Source organism: Eptatretus burgeri, chromosome 13, assembly GCF_056783735.1.
Source record: "Eptatretus burgeri isolate ZD-2024b chromosome 13, Ebu_testis_v1, whole genome shotgun sequence".
In the NCBI taxonomy this organism is placed as follows: Eukaryota; Metazoa; Chordata; class Myxini; order Myxiniformes; family Myxinidae; genus Eptatretus; species Eptatretus burgeri.
The window spans coordinates 27,231,682-27,251,681 of NC_140973.1; the positions used below are offsets into that span (position 1 = coordinate 27,231,682).

General features: G+C 44.4%; 1 protein-coding gene across 2 annotated transcripts in view; it reads left to right on the forward strand.

Annotated features, from left to right (window-relative positions):
* HERC2 (HECT and RLD domain containing E3 ubiquitin protein ligase 2) overlaps positions 1 to 20,000 on the forward strand; it is a 600,800-nt gene that overhangs the window by 287,441 nt on the left and 293,359 nt on the right. For both annotated transcript variants that reach the window (XM_085851823.1, XM_085851824.1), the window contains exons 38-40: positions 1,517 to 1,696; positions 11,596 to 11,789; positions 11,930 to 12,074. In XM_085851823.1, coding sequence (XP_085707949.1) covers positions 1,517 to 1,696; positions 11,596 to 11,789; positions 11,930 to 12,074 — 519 coding nt within the window. The remainder of the gene's footprint in view (positions 1 to 1,516; positions 1,697 to 11,595; positions 11,790 to 11,929; positions 12,075 to 20,000) is intronic.

The following is a 20,000-nucleotide window of genomic DNA, read 5'->3' on the forward strand; positions in this document are numbered from 1 at the left end:
GGCCTCGCCCCCCCTCCCCCCCACTCCGTGCTCTATCTGCTATCTGTCCCGCCAATATTTCCACAAGGCGCTCAAGGTCCGCCAGCAACCACCTCCTGGTTCAACTACCAAAATCAAGAATCACTGCTCACCTTCATTCTTTCATTCCTCTTTTTTCCCGCCTTTGGAACAAACTCCCACACACTCTTCAATCCCACTCTTCCCTCCAGGTCTTCAAAATAACTGTTCACCACCATCTCTTATCTTCCCCCATCAAAAACCATTGATCTTTTCTTCCCCTGTTAATCCACCCTGAACCCACCTCCTTCAAATTCTCTGCTTTCCTTCCTGAAAGTCCCTGTAATGTCCATCTTGTATACCCTGTGTTCCCCACCCCACCCCTCTCCCTTCCACAGATCTCCTAATGTCTGTTCCCCACTGTTTTGTCCTTCCCTCTCCCGCCCCTCTGGTCTCCTGCTCCCCTTGTGTGTTTCTGTGTGTTAGCTCTTATACGAGTCTCAACAGTGTATACAAGAAAAAGAAAATTCAAATTGTGAAAAGTCCATCTTGTCTTGAAAGGCAATTTATGTTACCTCCAGGGAAAAACATCTAACTTCGGTTTTTGGAAAGCTTAAGAATCATGCCAAGTTTGTTGGAAAAAATTGAAAAATCTTGAAACATTTTGACATCATTTCAAAATACTTGAAAAGGTATGTCAAAATTATCTGTTGATATGATTTTATAGGTATGGAAAAAAAATTCTGAAATGCAGATAGTTCCAAAATATTTTACCATTTCACTGCCAAAATAATTTTCCTCAAAAGAAAATATTTTCTTAAAATAGTTTTTCCTTTTTTCTACTATTGAAACAAGAAAACTCTTAAGATTTTTGTTCCTGCAAGAAAAAAATTCTCATGGTTTTCTTGTTTCAACAAAACATTTATGATTCTAACAAAACATTTTCTTACTAATAAATGTCAGTGTTCTTAATGACAGCCATTTTTAAAGTGAGATATTCCACATTCTTAGAATGGATGAAATGGTATTCCAGAGGCATTCGTGAATATCATGAACTTTTCCTCAAAGGTGATGTGCTATTATTAGCAGGTGTGTTTTATAACTTCAGAACATATTTGAATGAGTATGGTTGATTTTGGCATTATTATTATTGTTGTTATTATTATTATTATTATTATTATTATAATACAGCATTAAGTTTAATTTGGGATCCATGTTTTTTAGTGAACGCAAATACCATTAGAATTGTGAACTGATTATTATATGTTGTTAATTGATGGACTTTGAAGGAAGGGGAGGAATAAGTCAGGCATGCTCATCAAGATGTGTTATGATTGAAAGATTGAAAACAGAGTATTTGTTTCCAGCCAAATGGTGTGTGTGTGTGTGTGTGTGTGTGTGTGTGTGTGTGTGTGTGTGTGTGTGTGTGTGTGTGTGTGTGTGTGTGTGTGTGTGTGTGTGTGTGTGTGTGTGTGTGTGTGTGTGTGTGTGTGTGTTCATAAATGCCTCAACCTTTCAGATTTGGAAGCTGCAGAAGGTGCATGGCACCCTACAGCACTGCTGCTGCGGGCCTTATTGAGTTTGCTGCGCAGCTTGGCGTTAGCTGCTGGTGTCCATGCTGACCTTATCCAGCCCCAGGCTTTGCGTGTGCTCTTTGGCCTCTTTTGCAGCCTTGTGAAGAGCAGTTGTGGCCTTCCTGGTAGGCAACACGTATTATAATTTGTTCTAGAATGTAATCTATTATCTCTGATTTAACAAACTATTTTTACAGTGGTCTTGCTGAAGTCTCTAAATTTAGAAATCAGAACAGAACAGCCTTATTGGTGTTTACTGGGTGAGTGGACTCTCACTAGTATGAATAACTAACAATTTTAATATTGTTGCGGGCCAGGGACCGGTGGCGAGAACGACCGCTAGGTGGAGGAAGTTACGTCGTCTCCCACCAGACTCCCGGAATTGTAGGCCGTTGCTCACGGATAACTCCGTGAGGCGGCGGGTCGCTGAACCGACCGTGGACGCCAATACCTCCACCGCGTAGCGTAGGGTCTTTTTGTCTTGAACCAATTCACCTAATTAACCACGCGGTGTTGTCAACCAGGGAATCACACCCTCGGCACGTCTTGCTCGACCCGATTCACGCTACCGACTGCGGTAGAGTTCCAACTACCGACTACCAACTCCGGTTCGGGTGCAGTCGAGCGCAACTGCCAAAGCCATGCCGGCTAGGATGAGCAGATTAACGTGAACAAAGACCTGGCTAAAACTCAGATCCGAACCATGCTGGACCAATGAAGGAAAAGACGAAAACGAACTGGGAACATTTCTACAATAATTTATTTATAATAAACGAGGAAATTTATGTGGCACAGAAACAGGTTTATTGGGGTGTTAGGCAGGGGAAAGAAAGAAGATGTAGTGTGACAATTTACAGCAACTTGCAAAAGAAGACAGAGCAGACTTCAGCGGGAATTATACAGGCAAGATTTACAATGATCGAAAACACTTATGCAGTTTCTACTTATTAGACTGGCGCCACACACTCAGACACACACTCGGACAAAATATACCCAGTTGAAGGCAAAGGACTTTTGCAGCCATGGAGGGAGGCGGGCTGAGATCGCACTTCTTTTGAGTACCTGAGTCTCAGGGAAAGGAATTCTCCGTGGTGCGGCACCTGCCAACCGTCGTGCAGTCAGGTCCACAGCCGCCCTCGTGTGGAGTTCGGGTCTGTGGAGGAGCTTGAGTGAGCCGGGACCAGTAGTCGGGCCGTCGGGGAGAGACGTGAGCGGAGCCAAGCAGCGGGAACCCCTTCGTTTTCCAACCAACACCGGCCTCCAAGCACAGAACGAACGACCCCCAAAGAACTCAAGACTGAGGATGGTGTCATGGTTTATAGACCTCCCTCAGCGAGGCGGGGCCTTGGTCAAAACTGACGTCACTGTCGGCCCTGATTATACGGGGCTCCAATGGGTCCGCCCTTTCTGGGTGGGGCCTCGGCCAGGCACCGGCGATACCCGCCCACTCTATGTGTGTGGATGCCTCAAGAAAGAGTTGGAGCATTTGGAGAAGCCGAATAGGAACTGTGACAGCGAAGATTCTGTCTCGGAAAAATGAGCCTCCAGAGACAACAGGTGGACCGTGGTACGTTGCCAGCGAACTGAAGGCTGCAAGTGCTCAGGTACCGTGGATCGCAATGGAGGATGGGATATAAAGATTTATTACCCTAACTAAAAAAAACATCGCAATGCACCCTTTCGATTTCCCACTACACACAAGGAGGGGTTCTGTCTACACATATACTTAATGGCATAACTGACTTGGGACACCTGTATGTTGTATGCATACGGTTCCTGGAACCGTAACAATATAGCCCTTCATTTCTGGGTCTATGTAGACCACTAACCAATTTTAATCGGTCCAGGTTTTTTATTATTTTTATTTTTTAGTTGGAGGTATCACTCATACTGTATATGCCCCTGTATAGCCTTAATTATAAACCACATGGACTCACCTGAATGGCTGGACTGTATATCCAAATTGACTAGAGTTGTCCTTGAGCTTCAGATAACTCACGATGATGGACACAAAAACACAAAATTTAATGGGAAAAAAGAATACTGTAAATCACCATATATCAGGCGCACATTTTCCATCAATATCGGGGGAAAATAAGGTGTGTGCTTTTTACAGAAGTATAGGGTGTACCTTATGCACAGGTACTGGCCTTGAGGGTGTCAATTGCATTTTCAACTCCGCAGCAACAGGAAACCACAGCTTGAGTTTCCATAGCGATATTATTGTGCAGCACCACAGTGAGTTTTGTTCATTTTTATTCAGCTCATTTAAGTAAGATGAAGCTGTCACATAATATAAATAATTTATTTGACGAGACAAGTAAAAACGGAACAAACCAACGGGATTTATGGACAGCACAATAATTAATTAATAATCAATAAAATTATTTCCCTCTATTGGCCATGAACACAAACTTTTCAGGACTACATGATTTCAAGAATGAATAATGAAATAAGAAGAGGCAAGAGTGAGAATTGCTTTGCAATACATGTCCCCTACGAATGTGATATTTTCTAAGTCCAAAAAAGGCAGAACTGTGAAAAATTGATGAACTCCCTGAAACTCGAACTTGCTCTGTAAATTGTCATAATAAAGCCATGTACCAAGTTTCAGTTTAATATGTTAAAGTGTATGGGAAAAATGTCTGAAAAACCACAGGTGGAACAGACAGACAGACAGACAGATGGAGAGCAAACCTGTAGTCCCCTCTGGTGAAACCGGAAGGGGACTAATAAGCACCACAATGCTTATATATGTTTTTCTCGTCATCTTCTTTCTCCTGATAGTCCTGCAGAATTCCACATAACCTTGCACTTGCGTTCCAATAAAGTTTTTTTGCAGTTTTTATATCTTTGAAGGGTGCTGAACAAGAGTCCAAGTGATAACATCCTGTCAGGTTTGGGCAATTTGCATAATATGCAAATGAAGTCGGCCATTACCGAAATTCAGTTTTTTGGCTATATATGGAATAGGATGGAAATAATGGTGTCTAAACCTAGGTTTTCATGGTCAAGGAATATAATAATACCAGTTACAAGTGTCTGAGATGGCGGCGATCTTGGATTCCATTTATTGGACTATGGCTATATGGGATAGGACAGTTTGTATCAACATGAAATCTATGAAGAAAGGAGTGGATTTTATTTCTAACCAACATTTTGGATAATAGCTGGTACCATTATAAGGACTAGAAGCACGAAGTATGTAATAGAGGTCAATCATCGTCGGCGTCATCAGCAGTCTCCTCGTCGGTCTCATCATTGTCAATGTCATGTTCTACCTGTTTTGTACGTTCATTATGGCAATTGATATTTGAATCTCTATGACATGCACAGAAGAAAGTGCATGGTAAATGAGCGGCACAACAACCATACTGCGCTGTAATACATGGGGTGCCTGAAGTCCAACCACACCTTATTAACTCCAAAATTTGTGGTGGAGCAAGTGCAACGTCTGTGGGCATTGGAACAGGAAGAAGAGACTTGGAAGTTTCCTCTCGCGCCCATCCGTACTCTTCTGGATTCATGTTGGGGAGCTTTGATTGAAGGTCCGCCTTCCAAATTGCCGTCTGGAAATGAGCACGTCGAACATTTTCTACGAATGCTTGGCTTGTTGGTGGCAGTGTCTTTAGTTTTGGCGCTGCTGTCATGTTCTTTCGCCCCATTTTCCGGGACCATACTTGTACCCGAGTGTCGAGCATGTCTGTAGTGGTCATGCACCCATAAAACTTCGCGATAAATTTGGTAGCTTCGTCTGTAATAGTTGACATTGGAGCATCAAGCTCACCCAAGCATTCGAGTGTTTGACTGGCCTGAAGCATCTTGATGGCAGTTGATTTGCCAACACCAAACAGTTGCGCAACAGTATCGCACCCAGAAAGGCAGTGCATCGCTGGAAGCTGTGGAGCTATTTTAGCATGCTCTTTGGCAGATGCTGCTATGTCAACCAAGGCTCTTTCAGAATGAGTAGATTCCATTGTTAGGCCGCACGTGAGATCAAGTTTGTGGTAAAAATGTAGGAGCAGTACGAAGACGTCTGTATCATCACACAGTACGTTGATGGCCGTTGCACCTTCTTCTGCCAGCTTCGACATTTGATGAACCATGATTACATCTGCTTCTTCATGAAAGTTCTCTCGATCTTCCCTCTGTCTCAGGACATCGCAGCTGACTTCTATTGGTACAGGGTCTTGGCCAGTTAGGATAAGCTTGTTCTTCATCTTTTTCCCTTCTGTTGAGCAGTTCTGTGCATATCAACTTGATGGGTTGAACTTTGTTGTCCGCTATAGTTAGGACGACCTTTTGTGGTGGGAGAGGATTTTGGAGGGTTAGGCGATGGTGTCTACTGACTTGCTGACCACACCGTTTTGTCCGTGTTGTGCCTTTGATGCTGAAATCGAAGTATCGATCAAATACAAGATAGACATCCCCCTGCGACATTTTACGGATGATGAAGCTGCACACATTGTCCACAAAGTTTTTGACTGTACCCTTACATGGCCAGTGGACACACCAGAGGATAGCACAACCGTCAATTATAACAGCTTCTGCCTTCTGAACAATACGTGAGGAAACTAACACTTGGAGCTTTTTCTTCAGTGTAGACTTTGCTGACGCTATGCGCATGGTGCCATTTTCCTTGAACATGGAGGTCGGCATGGGAGCAAGTTCATGTTTGAGAACTGTTGGTAAGTCAATGTCTCGTGTTTGTTGAAGCCCCAACACCCGTGATTATATCAGATTGACATCGTATACATCTTTGCCCCAAACCTTGATGGATTTCTTCATGACGGCCATCGTGACAACCTTCTTGGATAGAGGGGCGTTGAAGCCAGATGGCAGACTACTTTCAAAAGCGATCATCTGTGCCTTGCCTATGTCAACAGCGTGCTCTACATTTACAGACTTTGGTTGTATCTGTCCGGTTTGGATGTTCACCAGGCCTTTTGGATAGTCGTCATTATCCAGTGGCTGTATGCATAATTGCAGTTTCTCTCGAATCTTTGACCTGTCTTGGTTGTCTCCGTGGATCCTAGATGGTTTCTCTTCTTTATGACTCGTGACTTCAACCTCTTTGTATTCTCCAGTCATGTCTGCAACACCTTTGACAATCTTGGTGCATGCATGCATACTCGGAGCCCATCGTTTGAGTGCAGACGGCTTGAGAGTGATCCCTATGATGCCTCTAGCACCGTGGCCGTATCGCATAAAGGTGCTCTCTATAAACATGTCTGACCAGATACCGTTCCAGAGACCGGGTTTATGCCTCATCACATGGTCCCCTTTCAGGAAACGATGCAAGATGTCACCGGGGAGACGTTCCATCGACCTCAGGTCATAAAGGCCGTAACGGGCATAGTGGTGATGTCCCGCAGCAAAGAAATACGGCATCATTTTTTTGACTGCATATAGATGTAGTGGCCAGTCGGCCTCACGTTCAGCTCGCACAAAGAGCATCATAAGAAAAACTGGCTTGATTAGACAGTCGACCCAGAGTCGTGTCGTCCTGCTCTCTTGTGACAATACTTCTAGATGTTCTTGAAGTTCGGTGTGACTCTCCAACTGTCCAACAATACCTCTTAGGACTTCCTCCACAACAAGCCGAAGAGCTCTGACGTTTTGAGGAAACTTTTTCCCACTATGCATTTTCGGAACACCTCCAAAGCTTGTTTTCATGATTTCTTCTCAACCAGTGTTTGCCATTAGGTATCCAACACATCCAACAAAACTCATCAGAAGGTGCATTCCGCCTCGTCTTGGTATAAAGTTAAGAAACCGGTCTTGGTAGACCCACTTTATGCCTACAGCAACCCTGTATAGTTGTTGGTCATTGGTGAAGAGGGTAATGCGCTGTCCGCAGCTATTGGTGAGATCTTGTGTGTTCACCATTGCTGTCAGGATTGTGTCGGGGTCAGCTGGGTTAATGTCTATCAATGGGCGGTAAATGGCTCTTGTGTCTGGTCTGATGGTATGGCCCTGTTCCCTTGACAACTTAGTATTGAATCCGTTGAACTCCGGTATGCCCTCATCGGAGTCAATGGCTTGCAAGAAGTCGAGGAATTGGGCTCTCAAAAGTGATACCACTTGTGCGGCTAGAACACGTAATGGCAATAGAGCTCGCTTAGCCTCAGTATCAGGCATGTCAGGTTTTTTGGGACCTTTGTATCTTTCTACAGGGATGTCATCAATTACCTGCTGCTGCATTTCATTTGCTCTCAGTCTAGGGAATGTCTCAAGATGTGATTCCTCAGTCAAGTACCTGTCAGTAACAGTCATTACAATGGCAAGGGAATGGGTGCTAACAAGTCCGTTCTGCAAAGATATGTTTGCGTCAAAGTTGTCTGCAACAGCTTGAATGATACCATCTTTGGGACAGGTCATACCCATGATGGTGAAGTTCTTGAGCGCTGCTGCTGCTGCTGCTGCTGAAGCTTTGAACCACAATATTTCATCATAAGAACAAGCTACCCTGCAATCATAGAACTGTTCAATCAGAGACCTCTGATTGAGGACAACACCTAGTGCAATCTGAAGAGGGGTGGATCGGTTGGTTAAAATGCTGGTGACAATGTTGCCAATGAGAGCAGCTGACAAAGTGTAGTTCATTTTGTCAGACATTTTAACTACCAGTGAGCGAAGTGTTTTACTGACAGAGTCCAGTGCAATATCAATGTCTACACTAGCTTGGTATACTTTCCTATCAGCTGGTAACCTCTGCGTCTCATGGACAATGCGTTTTGCAACCCTTTCTAATACCCAATCCAAGTCATCTTCATCATTTACCAGATGTAACAGGCCTGATGCCTTACTCTGAAATACCAAAAGGCTGGCAACACCTGAACCACTTAAAATGAGTAAATCAGGCCCAAAATGATCTGACAGATGAGAAACTAAGGCTCTACGGGACAACTTCTGTCCACCGTTTTCAAGATACAGGTTATAAACATCTACAGAGTTCCATATTTTTGTCATGTCTGCTTTCATCTCAGATACAGTTGATTGGAAAGAAGAGTCCAAAGATATTTGACTTGGATCAAGGCTGCTTCTGACAGCTGCTGCTATAGCACGATCTGTCATGAATGCGTCCCTACAGTCGATGTGGTATCTTGCATCTGCCGCATGTAGATCACTCACTGCTCCAACAACACGGATTTCAATATTCTTTGCCCAGTTGTCTTGACGCTCGAAACAAGTGTCCAATATCTTTTGCTTGTAGGTGCGATCGGCAGCACGATCGGCCGTACGGCACAAAGTGACTTTTCTCCACTGATCTGGATGTTTTGGATCGCGATCCATGATACATAATGCACCACAGAATATGCAGTGCTCTCAGAAGTTAAATGTGGTTCCTTGCGAATCAGAACGACGAGATCGCTTTGGAGCTGGTGATGCGTTTTCAGTATCATTATGTTTCAGAAATCGTTTTATAGACACCTGCGATGTATAAATTGATACACATTGTCGGTGACACTGGACAGATGGGTTTTCATCTTCAGCAAGCATTTTCTCCAAAGACACATGGAGATCATCTTTATAGATCTTACTTGCCCGGATGATGCTTCAAATACGGTCTGCACCAGATGTTGACAAGGGCTTGTTTGTAAAGTTGCCTTTACATGGATGGAATAAGCATTGGCTCATATCTCACTCTGGTGTCTGAAATGAGAAAATGATATTTGGTCAATCCATGCCAAACGATATAGGAACACCCCCACCCCCACCCCATAATCGTGGACCCATTTAAGGAATTCATTATCCTTACCCATTACTGCTAGACCCTTAAACCCAAGGTTTAGAATCATTATTTCCATCCTATCCCATATATAGCCAAGCACTGTGGTGGCCATCTTGGAATCCATCTTGGAATCCAAGCCGCCATCTCAGACACTTGTAACTGGTATTATTATATTCCTTGACCATAAAAACCTAGGTTTAGACACCATTATTTCCATCCTATCAAATATATAGCCATAGATATAGCAAAAAAACTGAATTTCGGTAATGGCCGACTTCATTTGCATATTATGCAAATTGCTCAAACCTGACAGGATGTTATCACTTGGAATCTTGTTCAGCACCCTTCAAAGATATAAAAACCGCAAAAAAACTTTATAGGAACGCAAGTGCAAGGTTGACCCCCAAAACAGCATTTCACTGCAGGACTATGATGTACTGTTTCATTACCAGCGTAGCGTCGGGCATGAAGTTGATGGATGCACATATTTGCCTGTGCAAGGTTTCTTTATACAGTAGCTCAGTTTCAAAACAAAAAAAATGTGAAATTAAGCATCAATTAATGGTTCAATAAATTATTTCGAGCAAATTTCCTCCTTTTTTTTTTTTGGTCGAGATTTCCTGATATATTTGACATCTGAACGAAAGTTGATGCAACCTATATACAGTATATTAGTTATGTGAAGTATATATTTTATGTTTTTTGGGGGGGTTAACAAATCAAGCATGTACCATGCATAAATGGTGTTGTTCACCGATGCACAGGGACACCTTGCACATGGGGATTTAAGGGTACATTTGTTTACCTGCAAAAAAAAATGATGATTGATGAAACCAAGCTGTTCTGGAATATGGTAATGGATAGATCAACATCGTCTTTTTCAGCTGAACATGTTCTTTATTTTAATTTCATTAAATATCATGTTTCTACGTACATTCTTGTGAATTTTCGGAAGATCCGGGGGAAACCCAATATATAGCAGCTTGTACTAAATGAATAGACACTTGTTTTAATGCCTCAGAAGTGATAGCTCCAACTTACAAATAAATATGTAAAGAAATAAATATTACTTTTGTTTTTCTTCTTTTTTTTTTTACCAAATGAAATGGTTGAAATGTGTGAACAGTATTTGAATTGGCAAGAGTTGTTTGTATATTTGTTGTGTTAGCCATTTCTGCTTAAGGTTGTAGCTTTCTTGAACACTGTTATGAGCTGTGGGATTTCAAGGTCAGGTCTGTGATCTGATTGAATGTAGTAAGGACATGTGTAGACTGTTAACTTTACTTTATATCATTAGATTCATGTGTTTGCTATGTGAGAGTATAGCATACATTTCTCTCATTTGTATTGGATCAGACGATGCAGAGACTGGTGGATGCTTAAATATATAATTCAAGAAATTCCATTCATTGTTTTCTGTCAGTGAATAAACAGGTCGATAAGCTTACAGATGCTTGGCATTAGCTTCTGGTGGATTAGATGAATATTAGCTGCTCCCCCACCTGGAACATTCCGATGATGTCAGAGTCAACAAATTGCTTGAGGGGTGGATGTGGGTGCGATGGAGTGACGTGTTGCTCTTCATTGCTCTGAGAATGGAGCTTAGGTGAACAACACTATTTGTGCATCACGATGAATGGTATTGGCTTAGCAGTATCATCTGACAATTAATTTACCAGTGGGCTGTACTGTGTCTTTCACAAACTGCAACTCATCCAGAAGTTCCATTTTCACTTTCATATTTCCTTTCCTGGATAAAATTCAGCAATGCAGGTCTTTTTTATTTACAGGAGCAAGCTCATGGAAGAGCAAAGTATAACTGAGAGACAAACATGAAAGGGAATGAATGAACAGGAAAAGAGGAGAGGGAGGAGGGACAGAAACATTGAAATTTACAAGTAAGATGGTTGAGTTGGAGAAGGTTCATGGGTGTAATGGAGATCATGGCTTAGAATTGGAGGTGATGAGAGAAATTTATTACCTTTTTAACATTCTCTAAACCATCCAAGGATGGCCATTTCATTTTCTAGGTTGCTCAGCATCAAACCGGTGTTTACCTGTGGGAACTTCCTTTGGACTTGTTTTATTCTGATTCGAGCTTTTCAGCATAAAATAATTCGTACATGAAAGTTAGAGTGTTTCGAAGTGCACTTAACTCTGTATTTAAAATGCTGCAGAATCAAACTGACTAAAGGGAAACATTCATTAACATGAGTTATTTTTCCCATGAATAACGACATTGTTATGTAAAACTTGTTATAGTTCTTTTCTATTTACTCTATCCTGCAGGCGTTGTGGAGTCAGTTGGACAAACGGTGGCACGTCAGCAGCATGGATGCTGGGCCACTTTGAGCTTTGTTCGCAGCCTTGCAATTTCCCCTTCTGTATGTGCTGCACTCAGTACACCTTCATGGCTCTCATTGCTCATCGGCATTGTTGAGGGAATCCCTGGTCAGGCTGCATCTACCTATCTACAAAGGCAGGTGAGTAACAAGTACAATGCCATCAATTATTAAAGTAACAAGGTTTATTACATTGCCATTTTATTCATTCTCCCATTAAAAAGCTTTTACCAGATGTTGCACTGCTCCTCTCTTCTTCCTACTGTCCCTTGTTCATTCAGATTTTGGCCCTTCGTTTACTGCGCACTGTGTTGCCTGCATGGCCTACGGCAGAACCATCTGTCAAGATGCAGGAGCTTTTACGGCGTCTGTTTTGTCTGTTGGGGAACCTCTTATCCTCCAGCTCCCTTGACTTGCCATCATGCAGTGAGTCTCTTGCTGCATCTGAATCCCACCCCTGCCCCCCACCCTCTTCTTCCATCAACTTTTTATTTCTTCTCCTTACTCTTTTCTTCTCCCACACTGCTTTCCTCCCAAACTCAACACTCTCACTTTGCTCAATAAGTATCAGTGTCCCTTTTGATGTAAGCACAGACCACTTTAATGTTTGGTGATGGGTCACAACCATAAAGCCACAAAATGGAAGCGTTTTGTCACTGAAAATGAATGCGAAAGGCACTGTTTTAATGCGTGCGCGCACACACACATATACACAAGAGTGAGGGGACCCAAGTGCTTGCTTGAAGTTGAAAAAAGGGACGGCAGGGATTTGGCCGAGATGGCACGAGAGGAAGTTTTGGCTGTGCAACGAGACGAGGACTGAAACCCCAGCATAGAGCCGGTCATAAGACAACAAAGAGTGGCAAAAGGAGAAAACAAGGTTGTCTCCATGAAAGATGCCAAACCGATTTTGAGACAAGGACCAGGAGTCAAAGGGCGGAGGAGCTCCTTGTGAGCCAATGGCCATCCATATATAGTGCTCAACTGTGTCTGCGGACGTCCTCCTGCAGTTGGGTTACTTCTTATTAGGAGGTTGGTGGCAGGATTTGCACTCTGGCCACGATAAAACCCTTCATTCCGCAAAACACAAAACCGCAAAGAAATCTGAAAACCCACTCCATGGGAGTACCACCTGTGCACCTTCCCTTCGCAGGGCAGCTCAACGGATGACGGGATTGGGGCAAAGCCTTCGGGACCCCCAATCTTTGATGATAGGAGGGAAACCACGGGGTAACATTCCCGGGTCAGATTGCGGGAGAGTGTGTCGGAGTGGTGCTGAGGTGTCGTCCACCAGACGGTGGTTTCCTTGGGATAACCTGTGGTGGTCCCTTCGGGTGGGTGCCTGGAATGTCCTATCCCTAAGAGAGGATGATCACCTATCTCGTTTATCATCTGAGCTCAAGCGTTTGGACATTGGTATTGCAGCACTCTCTGAGGTTCGGAGACCGGATTGCGGTGAGATCGTGGTGGGTAGTTACACCTACAATTGGTCTGGTCGCTCTGATGGTTGCCATTTCCAAGGAGTTGCTGTAGCTGTGTCCAATAAGCTGACTCCAATGATAATTGAGGTAACACCGGTCAACGAGCGTATTATGAGACAAAGGATTCGTCACTCCTTTGGTGTCATTTCCCTAGTCTCTGTTTATGCTCCGACTGAGGCGAGTCATCTCACTGTGAAGGATGCATTCTACGCCACTCTCGAGTCTCTAGATGTGATGATCAGTGCCCCAGACGAGATACACTTCTAGTCTTGGGGGATTTCAATGCATAGCGATGGTTATGAGACGTGTGTTGGTCCCCATAGGTCAGGAACTATGAACGAAAATAGCACTAAGTTCCTTGACTTTGCAAGAAGTCATGGACTCAGGGTGGCCGTTTCATGGTTTCAGCACCCACAAGCTCATCGCTGGACTTGCTATTCCAACGCTGGTTGTGTGGCAAAGGAGATTGACCATGTCCTCGTTGATGGTCGCTGGAGGATGATCCAGAACTGCAGGGTCGACCGGAGTGCTCAGTTCCTCAATACTGACCACCGGCTTGTTGTAGCAACTCTGAAGTTGCACCTTAAGTAAAGGAAAATGGTACCATCCCAGCCTAGGCTGGATGTTGGCAAGCTCAAGGATGAGAGGGTAGCTGAGGAGTTTGCGAACAAGCTGAGTAGAGATTTGGGGGGGTCTGGGTGCTTTGGGAGGTCCTGAAGAGTTTTGGAGTGCCTTCAAGACCACCGTCCTTTGATGTTGCCGGTGGATGTCTTGGAACTCACTGTAGGGCAAAGAAGAATTTTGTCTCTCAAGGGACACTGGATACCATTGACCAGAGTCGCAGGGCCAGGCTGAATGGCAGAGTTGAGTTGTTCAGGGAGCTTAGGCGTAAAACTGTATGTGCACTGAGGGTGGACAAGGAGGCCTATGTGTGAGGAATCTGTGAAGGGGTAGAGCATCACCTGTGGTCAAGTGATTCTCATCCTGCTTACAGGGGAATTTGCGCATTGCGTTCACCAAGCCCATCCCTTGGTGCACTGCAGTGAGAGCAGAGGGTGCTCGGCTCTTGACAGAGGAGTCTGAAGTGAAGGCCCGCTTGGCCGGTTACTTTGAGCGGTTGTACCAGGCTGATCCACCAGCTGTCGAGTTGGACGTCGGGGGTATTACAATCCCTGTTGCTGACCCTCCAATCAACTGTGGTCCACCTTCGCTTGTGGAAACACAGGCTGTGGTGAACCGGTTGAAATGGGGTAAAGCTCCAGGGATCTGTGGCATCCATGCTGAACTTCTCCAGTCTGGTGGAAATGCTGCACTCGTGTCGTTGCATGCAGTTCTGTGCTCTGCCTGGAACACAGGCATCATCCCAACTGACTGGAAGAGGGGCCTTGTTGCCCCATCTCTGGAAAGGGAAGGGTGATCGCCAAGACTGCAACAACTACCGAGGGGTGACGCTGCTCTCAGTGTTGGCAAAGGTCTTTGCTCGGATAATTATTGATAGGGTTCGCCACCATCTGCTTGAGCACCAGCGTCCCTAGCAGTCAGGCTTTACACCGAAGAGGTCAACGATTGACCGTATCCTTGCTCTTCGGGTCCTCACCGAACGCAGACGAGAGTTTCGGCAGGGGCTGCTTGCAGCCTATGTTGATCTCTGTAAAGCGTTCGATTCAGTGAATCGGGATGCCCTCTGGAGGATTCTCGGTCTTCGTGGGGTGCCACTAAAACTGATCGATCTGATGTCTGAGCTCTACTCTGGTACTGAGAGTGCTGTGAAGTGTGGTGGTACCATCTCTGACTTATTTCCCGTTGTTGCTGGAGTTCATCAGGGGTGTGTACTGGCCCCCACACTTTTCACCACTTGTATGGACTGGATTCTAGGGAGGATGTCGGAGAGATAAAGCTGCGGTGCATCATTTGGGAATGTCAAGATCTCTGACCTTTATTTCGCAGATGATGCAGTCATCTTTGTGGAGACTTTAGATATCCTTTTGGGGGCCCTCGAGGTGCTGAATGAGGAGTCGGAGCCGCTGGGATTGCGGGTTTCCTTGGTCAAAACTAAGATCCAGGCTTTCAGTGACATCTTGGATGCTGCTGTCCTGTCTGTGCCTGTTTGTGGTGAGTATGTTGAGGTCGTGGAGAGATTCACTTACCTTGGCAGTGATATTCATGTCTCTGTTGGCTGTGAGTCAGAGGTTAATAGACGTCTGGGTCGTGCCTGGGAAGTCATGGATTCATTGGATAATGGGGTGTGGCGCTGCCGGTACCTGTGCGGAGGACGAAAGTCTGAGTCTTCAGGTCCTTGGTGCTTCCAGTCTTGCTCTGTGGATGCGAGACTTGGACTCTGACCAAGGATCTGAGACGGAGACTTAATTCCTTTGGTACCAGGTCTCTTCGGAGAATCCTTGGCTATTGCTGGTTGGACTTTGTGTCCAACGAGCAGTTGCTGAGAGAGACTCAAATGAGATTTGTTACCTGCATTGTCCGTGAGCGTCAGCTGCGGCTGTATGGACATGTGGCTCGTTTTCCTGAGGCTGATCCTGCTCACCAGATTCTCTCAGCGAGGGAGTCTCCTGAGTGGAGGAGACCAATGGGCCGACCACGTGCTTCGTGGTTGCAGCAGGTTGATCGGCATCTCAAGGAGATGGGGATGGCCAGACGGAGGCCCCTGGAGTACCGGCGGAAAGTTGCCGCCGCATCGCGCTGCTCTGGCGCATGCTCCCATACCTGACCCTGACCTGACCAGGTGTCTCAGGCACAGACGAAAGGGAAAAGAGTGGAAAAGGTGGATGGTGATGGGGAGAAAGATTAGGGAGAGCAGCAGAATGGGGGAGAGGCAGAGGGTGAAGATGATGAAGAGCAGCTTGTGTTGCAAGAAGAGTTGGCCAACAAAAAACAAAATCGAAAACAAAGACCTCTGAGTGCTTGGGTGCTGAAAACAAAGTCAAAGTAGAAATGACAGTGAGGAAGTGGAAGCAAAAAAATAAAACTATGAGGAAGCAAACAACAGGAGAAAACAAAACCACATATTTGAGTTACCCAAAGATATTCTACTGTAGATTATGGAAACAAATCAACTCCCCCTGAAAAAGAAAAGCTCAAAAAATTCTGGAAAGGAATTTTTGAATATCGAAAGGAATATTAGAAGGGAGCAGAATGGATCCCAGACTTGGAAAAGAAGAAGCAACATCTCGAGGAAATGCCCTCAGTGATATATAATTGATGAAAAAAAAAATTAGAAAACAACTTCAAAAAGTTCCAAACTTTAAAAGCCCAGGCCCAGATGGAATTCCAACCTTCTGACTAAAACAACTTAATGCGCTCCACAATGACTACGCCAGGACATTCAATGAACTGTTCCAAGAGGAAAAGGCAGTGGATGAGTGGCTCGTAGATGGAAACACATTTCTCATCCCAAAATCTGAAGAAACCCATCTTCCTCAAAAATACTGGCTTATAACATCCCTACTTACAACATAAAAACTTCTACCAGGAATCATTACAGAAATGAACCATCTCCAAACACAGCAAGTCGGCATGGAAGCGCAACAAAAGGGATGCAAGAGAGGTTTTTATGGAACAACTGACCACCTACTACTGAGCAACGCTGTACTTGAAAATTGCAAAATGCGAAGAACCAAATTGCCCACCACCTGCATAGACTATAAGAAAGCTTTCAACATTGTCCTGCATTCGTGGATGATAAAATGCATGCAAATATACAAAATCAATCCCCCAATAATCAAACTGATTGAGAAAGTAATGGAGCTCTGGAATACCACATTGATATCACAGCACTCAGAAGGCAATATCGAAATACCAGATGTGAAGATACGCCATGGGATCTTCCAGGGAGACAGTCTTTTCCCCCTCTTCTTTTGTTTGGCTCTGGACCCACTGAGTAACCTCATCAACAAACAAGAACATGGATCCACCCGACCAACCAATAGAAGAACATCCAAAGAAACAGGAAAGGTGACGCACCTACTATACTTAGATATTTTAAAGCTTTTCACACTGAATGATGAAAAATTGACAACAGCTAAAACTAGTAAAACGGTTCTCTGAGGACATTCAATTGGAATTTGGACTAGATAAGTGCACCAAGTGCACATTTGTACAAGGTAAACCAAGAAAAACAGACAACATAAAAATTGACCTTGAAACAAGAATGAAGCATCATACACATACCTCAGAATAGAAGAGGGCCACCAAATATGTCACAACCAAATGTGCAAAACAATCGCCAAAGAATACCTACGTCGAGCGATGATAATCCTGAAAACTTTCCTCTCTCCAAGAAACAAAATCAAAACCAGAAACCAACTTGCAGTTCGCAGTGTTCCAATACAGCTGTAGAACAATAACCTGGCCACAGTCAGACATCAACACAAGAAAACTCCTCACCATCCACAAATTGTTCTACAAAAATCAGTGCATCTCGGGAATGTACCTGCTGAGACGAGAGGGAGAGAGCAGCGTGATGGAACTCAACCAGGTGCAAAGAGCGATGAGGGTTGGATTAGCCAGGGATGTGAAATGTTCAACAGACTATCGGATTCAATTTGCAAACAAACTTGACCACAACAAACTTGAAAAAGTATCCCTAACTCACCTTGCAAGTAATTTCCGAAAACAGGTGCAATAGAAGATGCCACACAGGAAAAAGAAACCACAGTAAATACAGCCCCAACAATTGCAAAAAAAGACAAGAAATACAGTAAACCCTCAAATATCGTCTGGGTTAAGGTTCCTGTGAAATTCCGCTACAGTTAAAAACATGATTGTGGCAACCAAGGGCCAATGGGAAGAGGGGGGTTTGGTTCCTGGACTTTGAGAGAATATCGAGGAAAATCGACGGCAGCCAAAAATAACCACATTGCAATTGAAATAAACAAGTAAATATAATAAGGCTACCCTTATTTATGAACAGCTTTCAAAGGCTATCCTTATTTGTGAATGTTTTTACAGCTGTGGAGGAACTCTGGGAAGGGTTTGAAACAGCAAAGGGCTTACATTAGGCAGCCTTTCATGGTTGCTTTATGCAGCTTCTTCGGCTTGAAGAGGACGGGAAGAGTCAATTTCTTTATATAATCTGAGCCACCTGAGTTTAATTGATTAGATCAGAGCTCATTGGTTAATCTCTCCATTCCCAGGTGAGATATGTGGGTGGGTCTTCGTTTTTCATATTCCATGTTTCGATATATATATATATATATATATATATATATATATATATATATATATATATATATATATATATATATATATATATGTGTGTATCTTCTTCTTCTTCCTCTTTCGGCTTGCTCCCGTTAGGGGTCACCACAGCGGACTAACTGTCTCCATTTCGCTCTATCCTCCACATCTTCCATTGACACTCCAACCACCCGCATGTCCGCCCTCACCGCATCCATGAACCTCTTCTTTGGCCTTCCTCTTCTCCTCCTGCCTGGCGGCTCCATCTTCAACATCCTTCTCCCGATATACTCTGTTTCCCTCCTGTGCACATGTCCAAACCATCTCAATCTCGCCTCTCTCACTTTGTCTCCAAACCGTCCTACCAGCGCTGTCCCTCTAATACACTCATTTCTTATCCTATCCATCCTCGTCACTCCCAACGAGAATCGCAGCATCTTTAACTCTGCCACCTCCAGCTCTGCTTCCTGTCTTTTTGTTAGCGCCACCGCCTCCAAACCATACAACATAGCTGGTCTCACTACCGTCTTGTATACTTTCCCCTTCACTCTTGCAGCTACCCTTCTGTCACAAATCACTCCTGCAACTCTTCTCCACCCACTCCATCCTGCCTGCACTCTCTTTTCCACTTCTCTCCCGCACTCTCCGTTACTTTGGACAGTTGATCCCAAGTATTTAAACCAATCCACCTTCCCCACCTCAACTCCTTGCAACTGCACCATACCACCACCCTCCCTCTCATTTACGCACATGTACTCCGTCTTACTCCTACTGACTAACATTCCCCTTCTCTCCAGTGCGTACCTCCACCTCTCAAGGCTCGATTCAGCCTGCTCCCTACTCTCCCTACAGATCATGATGTCATCCGCGAACATCATGGTCCATGGAGACTCCAGTCTGATCTCGTCCGTCAACCTGTCCATCACCATTGCAAACAGGAAAGGGCTCAGAGTCGATCCTTGGTGCAATCCCACTTTAACCTTAAACCGGTCTGTCATTCCTACCGCACATCTCACCGCTGTCACACTGTCCTCATACATATCCTGCACGATCCTCACATACTTCTCCAACACTCCCGACTTCCTCATACAATACCACAACTCCTCTCTTGGCACCCTATCATAAGCTTTCTCTAAATCCACAAACACACAATGTAACTCTTTCTGGCCTTCCCTGTACTTCTCCATCAACATTCTCAAAGCAAACATCGCATCAGTGGTGCTCCTTCCTGGCATAAACCCATATTGCTGCTCACAGATCATCACCTCTCCTCTCAACCGAGCTTCCACTACTCTTTCCCACAACTTCATGGTGTGGCTTAACAACTTTATCCCTCTGTAATTTCCACAGCTCTGCACATCACCCTTATTCTTGAAAATCGGGACCAGTACACTTAATCTCCACTCCTCCGGCATCCTCTCACTTTCCAAGACTTTATTAAACAATCTGGTTAACAACCCCACTGCCATCTCTCCTAAGCACTTCCATGCCTCCACTGGTATACCATCTGGGCCAACCGCCTTTCCACTTTTCATCTTCTTCATAGCAGTCCTCACTTCATCCTTACTGATCCACCCCACTTCCAGATTCACTATCTCCACCTCTTCCAACCTTCTCTCTCTCTCATTTTCTTCATTCATCAGCTCCTCAAAGTACTCCATCCACCTTCTCAACACAC